The sequence below is a fragment of the Petromyzon marinus genome, chromosome 13 (genome assembly GCF_048934315.1).
Source record: "Petromyzon marinus isolate PM22_M1 ecotype Great Lakes invasive population chromosome 13, UKy_Petmar_22M1.pri1.0, whole genome shotgun sequence".
Taxonomy (NCBI): domain Eukaryota; kingdom Metazoa; phylum Chordata; class Hyperoartia; order Petromyzontiformes; family Petromyzontidae; genus Petromyzon; species Petromyzon marinus.
The window spans coordinates 13,574,110-13,582,575 of NC_133679.1; the positions used below are offsets into that span (position 1 = coordinate 13,574,110).

General features: G+C 53.3%; 1 protein-coding gene across 1 annotated transcript; it reads left to right on the forward strand.

Moving 5' to 3' along the window:
• The first annotated feature begins 1,019 nt into the window (after positions 1 to 1,019).
• LOC116942067 (5-hydroxytryptamine receptor 1A-like) lies at positions 1,020 to 3,680 on the forward strand. Its single transcript, XM_032953623.2, has one exon. It carries the CDS (start codon positions 2,263 to 2,265, stop codon positions 3,637 to 3,639), a length of 1,377 nt encoding a protein of 458 aa, XP_032809514.2. The 5' UTR covers positions 1,020 to 2,262; the 3' UTR covers positions 3,640 to 3,680.
• Positions 3,681 to 8,466: the final 4,786 nt, after the last annotated feature.

The window sequence follows — 8,466 nt, forward strand, 5'->3', positions numbered from 1 at the left end:
GTGGCCATGCAACCCAAACTATGGCCCACACAGTCACCCCACTGTGATCTGCGCTCCCTCAACGGAGGAGCAACAGCGGACACGACACGAACTCTCTCTCTCTGATGAAGCCCTCTCGTTGTGGCCAGCAGCAGCAGGACCTCGACATCGGCGTCGAGCTCCTGAATATATTGCCACAATGCGCGAGACTAGGAGATAAATTCAATAGCGGGTCTAATGTCCGTTATTTCATCCGCCCATGACTCTAGCCTGCAGTGTAAAGTGGGGTTCATCATATTTAAGAGTGTCTTGTGGGGGGGGGTTTGTGCGTGGAGTACCGGTGAGCGCAGCGAGCCTGAGTTCGATACCCGCTCACGCAAATCTGAACCAGTCCTGGGCCTGCCCTAGGTCGACTCAGCCTCAAATGAGAACTGCACCTGGTGCGGTGTGTAAACATCAGTACTCATGTCCCATGCTGGCCTTCATAGGTGTTACTCGCAAACAATAGCCAACAGGACTTGCCCCAAGAGTCTGTTAAGGTGATACGGGGGAGTGGGGCAGGGGGATATTTGTCTTGTGGCAAAGTCTGCGTTGGTACTGTATGACATGCATTGGTGTTCAATGTACTAGCAGCTCGTCGCTTCTACGGTAAATCATACTGAAGTATATCAACATACTTAATTGGAATTAGGCTGAGAGACGGAGAAAGAGGAAAACGTGGATAAGCGAACACACGCAGGTGAATGAGTGGGGCTTGTGCAGGACGCGTCGTGGCTATATACGGGACGATGGCCATCGGCCAGGAATCATGACGGAGTAACTGCCAAGAAAACGGAACGCATCCGAGAGGACGTCCACCGACGAGGAGATGGAGCGATGAAGTCAGCTTGTGTGTGTGAGAGAGAAAGACAGAGGAAAACGGCATCGCGAGGATCGTGAGAGTTGTCGGGTGATTGTGGGGGGAGATACTTTCATCCAGCAGTGGATCGACCTTAGCTGCTGGTTACTGATGCTGCAGCTATTGCTGCTGCTACCGGTGGTGGTGGTGGTGATACATCAATTCCAGACTTGAATAAGTTTAGGTCGTGCCGCTAATACAGGCAATTAGAAATGAGGGCAAAAGCGAGGTCCTAATGATCTTGCTTTCACAATGTGAATAATAGGCAGAGCTCTCACGCCGTTATGAAGGCACTAATTAATAACCATTGCATCCGTGTATTCACTGAGTAGGTGAGAGGCCGTTACCGACGTGTGTGTTTGTCTTGAATGTTTCTAAACTAAGGGTTGGTTGCCTATGTAACGTGAGCTATCATCACGCACAACAACGAGAGAACACCAACAACAATCAATTCAGCAAATGAAATAAAAAAAATATATAAGGCACCGCATGATGTGTGCCACTGTGTGTGTGGGAGAGGGAGAGAGAGAGAGCGGAGCAAACTTGCATAGGGGAAAACATTCACACAGATCAATCACGGGGAGAGGGCTCCTCTCTGTACCCCCCCCCCCGAATCCTTTTACCGTTGACTTTGCATCACAGGGGGGGTGATAGGGGGGGGGGGTCAAGGGAGAGACACCGACATCACCACCACTCTGGGTCCCAAGCTATCGCTGAATAATGAAACGCATGACGCACAAGCGGCACAGCCTTCATATGAATGTCGAGCGCGCGCGGCCGTTCCGACTCACACGCGCGCTGGAGGTGTGCTGCTGCTGCTGCTGCTAGTGGTGAATGGTGGTGAGGGTGGTGGTGACGGTAAGAGTGGTGGGGGGGGGGGGAGGTTGGGGCAGCAGGAGGGGGGGAAGAGGAGCAAGCAGTAGGAGGAGGAGTGGAAAGACTTCCTAACGCGGCTTGGCTGTCAGCGCCTCGGAGTGTGTGGATGAGGCGTCCCAAACAGGCCAGCCTCTTGGAACAGGCAGCGGAGTTGGATTGCAGGAGGCAGAGAGTCGCGAGAGATTTGAGATCACAGAGAGAGAGAGCGCGCGCGTCTTAGATTAAGAGACTAAGGCGTAAGAGGGATCGAGAGAGAGGATAGACAAGAACGTGCAGACAGATACGAGCGAGAAGAGAGATAGCAAATGATAACACGAGATAGAAAGATAATTGAGACATATATATGAAGGGGAGAGAGTAATATAGCGGCAGAAGATAAGATATCTCTCTACCATAAAGCACTGAAGACAATCAACCAGCATGAGCTAACCAGAGGTGACGTGAGTGCTCATCGTCATCATCATCATCTCACCACCACCTGCGCGTCAGTCAACAACAGAGCCCAAGCCATGATGGATCACCACTCCACTTGCAACCTGTCGGCGCCTCTGCAGGTAAACCTCGAGGGCCAGGAGACGGCACCAGCAGCAGCAGCAGCAGCAGAGGTGTCCCTCTCCTACCAGGTGCTCACGTCCATGTGCCTGGGAGCTCTCATCCTCTTCTCCATCGTGGGCAACTCGTGCGTGATCGCCGCGATCGTGCTTGAGCGCTCCCTGCAGAACGTGGCCAACTACCTGATCGGCTCTCTGGCCGTCACCGACCTGATGGTGTCCGTCCTGGTGCTACCCATGGCCGCGCTGTACCAGGTGCTGGGCAGGTGGACGCTGGGCCAGGTGGTGTGCGACATCTTCATCGCGCTGGACGTCCTCTGCTGCACCTCGTCCATCCTGCACCTGTGCGCCATCGCTCTCGACCGCTACTGGGCGATCACCAACCCCATCGACTACGTGAACAAGAGGACGCCGCGGCGCGCCGTCATCATGATCAGCCTCACGTGGCTCGTGGGGTTCTCCATCTCCATCCCGCCCATGCTGGGCTGGAGGACGCCGGCGGACAGGGCGGACCCGAACGCGTGCAAGATCAGCCAGGACCACGGCTACACCATCTACTCCACGTTCGGCGCCTTCTACATCCCGCTCATCCTCATGCTCGTGCTCTACGGTCGGATCTTCAAAGCGGCGCGCTTCCGGATTCGCAAGAACGCCAAGAACCGCGAGAAGAGGGTCTGCGACGCCAGCGTGGCCTTGAACGAGGAGATGATGCACCGGCGACTCAACGGCGCTGCTGCTGCTGCTGGTGGTGTCGACGGAGCTGGTGCTGGTGCCGGCGGCTCAGCGATGAACGGCAAGCAGCAGCAGCAGCATCACCAGCAGCAGCAGCAGCAGCACTCCAGCAGACGCGACAGTTCCGAATCCAGGCCGCCCTTCTGCTGCAACGGCGCCGTGCGCAGCTACGAGGACGAGACGCCCGTGCAGGTGATGGAGGCGCCGGGCGGTGGGCACTGCACGCTGCACCTGCTGCCCAACAACGTGAACCAGGAGGCGACGCGACTGGGCGAGGGCGCCGAGCGAGGAGGAGGAGGGGGCGGCGAGAGAGCCACGGACTCGAGGCGCAAGACGGCGCTCGCGCGGGAGCGCAAGACCGTGAAGACGCTGGGTATCATCATGGGCACCTTTATCTTCTGCTGGCTGCCCTTCTTCATCGTGGCGCTCATCTCGCCCTTCTGCGGCGAGCGATGCCGCCATTCGCCGCCGGGAGTGTTCGCCGTCATCAACTGGCTCGGCTACTCCAACTCGCTGCTGAACCCCATCATCTACGCGTACTTCAACAAGGACTTTCAGAACGCCTTCAAGAAGATCGTCCGGTGCAGGTTCTGCAGGAAGTAGGAGACTCGTTGTGGGTTTCATGGTCGGGAGATGTATGTGGAGGTGGGTGGGTGGGTGGGTGGGGGGCTTATTTGTTTATGAGCAATGTTGATGGTGAGAGGACCCGCGGTAAATGTCTGACCGTTGGGTGACTTCGTGTGGTGATGGTGACGCTGAATCGATGTACAATGCAGTTCGGTGTCGAACAATGAAAGATCCCGCCCCCCCCCCTCTCACTTAACACCCTCATCCCCTTAATTAATTGTCTATCGATTAAATAATCGATTCGGCGATGAATGTAACAGCCTCAAGTGAGTGGCTAACAGTACACTTTCAGTTCAATCCGCTGCTGTATTAAGGCATCTCTCGCTCTCTTTCCTCGCCGTGTCTTGCCTACGATGTTGTATTCATGTCACACACAGTAATGCACACCGTCCGCGACCACAGTGCGTGAAATTGGTGGGTGTAATAATCGACCATAATCGATTAAACCGTGGCATCGTTGCACGCTCTCTCCGGGATGTAGACCAACCCTTCGATGACGTTCACAATGTAGATGTATTTTTTTTATTTTTTAATATGTTATGAACGTTCTTAATACGTTCACGCGAAAGTCTAGACTGGGCTGTTAAAAAAATAATGAACACGTTTATATGCTATTAATGGTTTAGTGTAAATAATACAATACGATGTACATAATGCAATAGACTGCGGTTTTAAAAATGCAGTGACAATTGGATTTAAATATCCTCTAAATGCAAATGCATCTTGAAGACGCTGTAATACTCAGCTGTGGGACACGGGGGGGGGGGATGTGGGGAGAGAGATGAATATGAAAGAGACTCAACGTTGAGGATGCCACTCAGAATTCAAGTTTGTTATTTTCAAGATCACACCTCACACCGCGTGGCTTTATTCGTTTGCCTGTTCAAAATGAAGCCACTGCGAGTTGGCCGAGAATCGCTCGATATTTACTCGCTTGCTCAACGCAGAGGAGACATTTCGTTTACAGCCAATGCACACAAGAGTCGCAGTTTATGGGCAGAAACGGATGGGGAGAAGAGAATGAGGTTCTGAGCCACCTGTAAATATGAACGGCGTACAAGTAGATGTTTCCGCTGTTCACATTTACACCGACAGACAACGAATTGAGAGGACAAGCGAAACTTCACTTTCCTATGTGCACATTGGGTGGCACCCGAATAAACAACGCCATAGGGATGGCAGAAGTGGGAGGTCTTGGGCCTAGACTTGAACAGGGGCTGGAGTCTACAGCGCGGACGGCGGGGGGAAGAGTTCAGAACTGCCGGGCAGCAAAGGAGAACGAGAGACCTCCCGCAGAGCGAAAGTTGACTGCGGGCTTCCGCAGAAAGCCTTGGTTCCTGGAGGAGAGTGAGAGGAGACGAGTGAGATGGGAGGGGCGAGGTAGATGAGTGCGTTGAGGGGAGTAGAGTGAGATGAGAGGGGAGAGGCAGGAGAGTGCGTGGAGGGGAGTGGAGTGAGATGAGAGGGGAGAGGTGAGAGAGTGCGTGGAGGGGAGTGGAGTGAGATGAGAGGGGAGAGATGAGAGAGTGCGTGGAGGGGAGTGGAGTGAGATGAGAGGGGAGAGGCAGGAGAGTGCGTGGAGGGGAGTGGAGTGAGATGAGAGGGAAGAGGAAGACGGGTGAGTTGTGGCGTCTTGAAGCCGATCCCGGGCCTGGATCGAGATCGTGCGACACAATTAGAATTTATTCCGCGTCTACACAAAACCGCATCTGAAGATACCGGCGATGGAAGCAAGGAAAGCACGCTCGTGATGTGATGTGCTGGGAAGAGGATGGATTTTATATTGGAGGGAGACAGCGGTGACAGGAGGGCACGGGGATGTTACTTCTGCGCTGAATAAAACCCAAGCGCGGCCAATGATCGACAGGGGTGCACAGCGAGAAGCAATTGAGCGTGGACTCAAACAGGTGGATCACAGAGTTTGCGGTGTGGGGGGTCGTAAGGAGGAGTTAGTTCCAGGCTACAGGGGCAGCAATGGAGAAGGGTGCGATCTCCCCAAGTGCCATACCCCGACTTGCCAGGAGAAGGTAGTGCAGCAACAATGTGGCCGCCACATTTTCCGTCTTGATGGGATCGAGTGTTTCCCCCTCGCACGCACGCATGTGCGGGTTTTCTCCGGGTGCTACGGTATTCACCCCACACGTGAACGCTCAACGAATTGGCTGCACATCTGTATCATCTACCTTAATACATCAAAATATATGGCAGGGATCAGCAACCGAAATAACAAGAAGAGACATTTTTTTCCCCAGTTTCGTGTGAAAGAAAAAAACAACCCCGCCACGTCTCAAGAGCCGCAATGCACTGTGCGGTGAATACGAGACGGCGGTTCACTGAACGAATAACGGTCACGAGACCGGCAGTCCTTACAGAGCTCGCCGACCCATGACATACGGAGAACCGCAGAGCTTGGAGCAATTGTTGGTAGCGGCAGCGCTCGCCACGTGGCGGCTGCTACTGCCTCCCAGCTCGTCCGTGGTACCTCCTCCTGGCGTCTCTGAGTCGTCGTCCCCCCCCCGCCCCCACTTCTCTATCTGTATGAGAGCGAGCGAACACGCGTCACGCCTTGAATTTATTCCATTTAACGTCGCAAGTCAAAACGCGTGATGCGTTTTGAGAACGCGCCAGCGCAGCATCCACCGCCACTGGCGTCCTGGCGGCTTTGATTTTTGTTCTTTTCTGGAGCGACGGTTTCGCCTAAATCAGCCGAATCAAAGCGCATCGGCAGGACCACGCACGCGGCGAGGACTGACGAAGGCAAATTCATTGAGAGCAACAAACAACAACAACAACAACCGGAAGGCCGCCGCGCGGTTTGCAAGCACAGGAGGTCAGCAATCAATGTTATGGACTGCAGGCGACGAGGACTGTAATGGGTTTAACGGAGTTGAGCGGCCAAAAGGGCTGGTGTTGGGTGAAAGATAAAAAGGGCTTTCTTTGTACAGGGAGGTGGCCAAGGAAAATCCAGGGCGATCCGTTTCTAGATACCCCCACCGATTTTAAATGAACAAGCGATGGAATATTGGGGGGTGGTGGGTGGGTGGTGTGTGGGGGGGGGGGGCGGTTCGATTTATGGAGAGTTGTTCGATCAAAAAAGAGCGTTGAGGGGTATCAATCGTTGCACGCACAGAGAATGATGCCCCCCAGACGTATCGAGAGAGGGAGAGAGAGATGGTCTGGAGTAACGTGGTGCTGTTGCTGCCTCGGCTCTATAGCTTCTCCCTCTGTTCGAGTGGCGGTATCTGCACGTCATCCGGCCGCCTCTGTACAATGCAGTGGTCACGCACGACGAGACAGGTGACCATCACAGACTGAAGCATGTCTTCACGCTCACGTGTGCTGATGATAGGGCCGTGTGTGTGTGTGTGTGTACAGAGACCGCCCGCGCAATGTATGGTTTGTGTGTTGACCATGCGTGATGATGATGATGATGACGATGAAACTAAACTTACAAGGAAACACAATTAACGCGTTATATATATGTTTTTTTTATCAACGCGTCATTGAATATCACACTTCACGATGCTTGTTTTGTGTTGCGTGTCGCTCGCTCCACACGTCAAGAAAGAAAAGGACGCTGCCGTTATGTAGCTAAGGTTAGCACGCTGCATGGGATAGAGTGTTTCTCCCTCGCGTGAGTGGGTTTTTATCGCACATGTATGTGTAGGACCGCAGAGCTTGGGCAATTGTTAGTAGCACCCCCCCCCCCGCCACCCCCGCCGCGGCTCCCGCCCCTCTGTCCATTCGTTCGCCACGGTTAGTTAGCGTGTGGTGGGGTAAAGTGTGGGCACTCCCACCTCTTCCAAGACGTGCGGTCGCCGTGGAAGAGGAGCGCGAGCCAGCCATTGCAGCGGCTGCACCTTTGCAGTTTCATTACGGCGTGGGACTTGCAAATGAAGTAACTAATGAACTCATCTAACAGTTGGGGATGTGATCGTAATTCACCCCCGAGCCTCCGCACCACCACGAGGGCGAGTCCATGAGATGTTGCACGCCATTCAGGCTGGCGATTAGATTCAGAAATCAATTACGCTGCGACTCGTTTTACACCGCGGATAACGTAGCGGCCTCTAGTGGCTGCGTGGAATCCATTGCGTGCATCGCCTATGGAAGGTTTACGAATCGGAACGTCGAGTCACGCCAAAAGAGATTCGATGTATGCGTGCATCGCGAGCTTTGTCGATATGAATCGATTAATTGATGTACCACCGGGATCAATATGCTTGCTCTCGGATGGTTACTTACGAGTTACGAGTTCAAATCTAGGTCGGGGTCGACTGGGCTTACCATGTTGACAACCATCACCACCATCACCACCACCATCACCACCACCATCACCACCACCATAACCATTATCATCATCACCATAACCATTATCACCACCACCATAACCATTATCATCATCACCATAACCATTATCACCACCACTAATGTCATCATTGCCACCACTATCATCTTCATCACCACCATCACCACCACCAATATCATCATTGCCACCACTATCATCTTCATCATCACCACCAATGTCATCATTGCCACCACTATCATCTTCATCACCACCATCACCACCACTAATATCATCATTGCCACCACTATCATCTTCATCACCATCACCACCAATATCATCATTGCTACCACCATCATCTTCAGCATCACAAAACAAAGACAAAGATCCCCCGTATAGCCTTAACAGACTGTAGGGGCAAGTGCTGTTAGCGAGCACCACCACCAACATCTCTCCAGTCGTTGGGTAAAGCGAGCCACCACGTCGCACCAAGCGAACAGTAGATAACACCATAAATT

Coding starts and splice junctions, on each gene's coding strand:
- LOC116942067 (XM_032953623.2), top strand. CDS start 2,263: ATGATGGATCACCACTCCACTTGCAACCTGTCGGCGCCTCTGCAGGTA.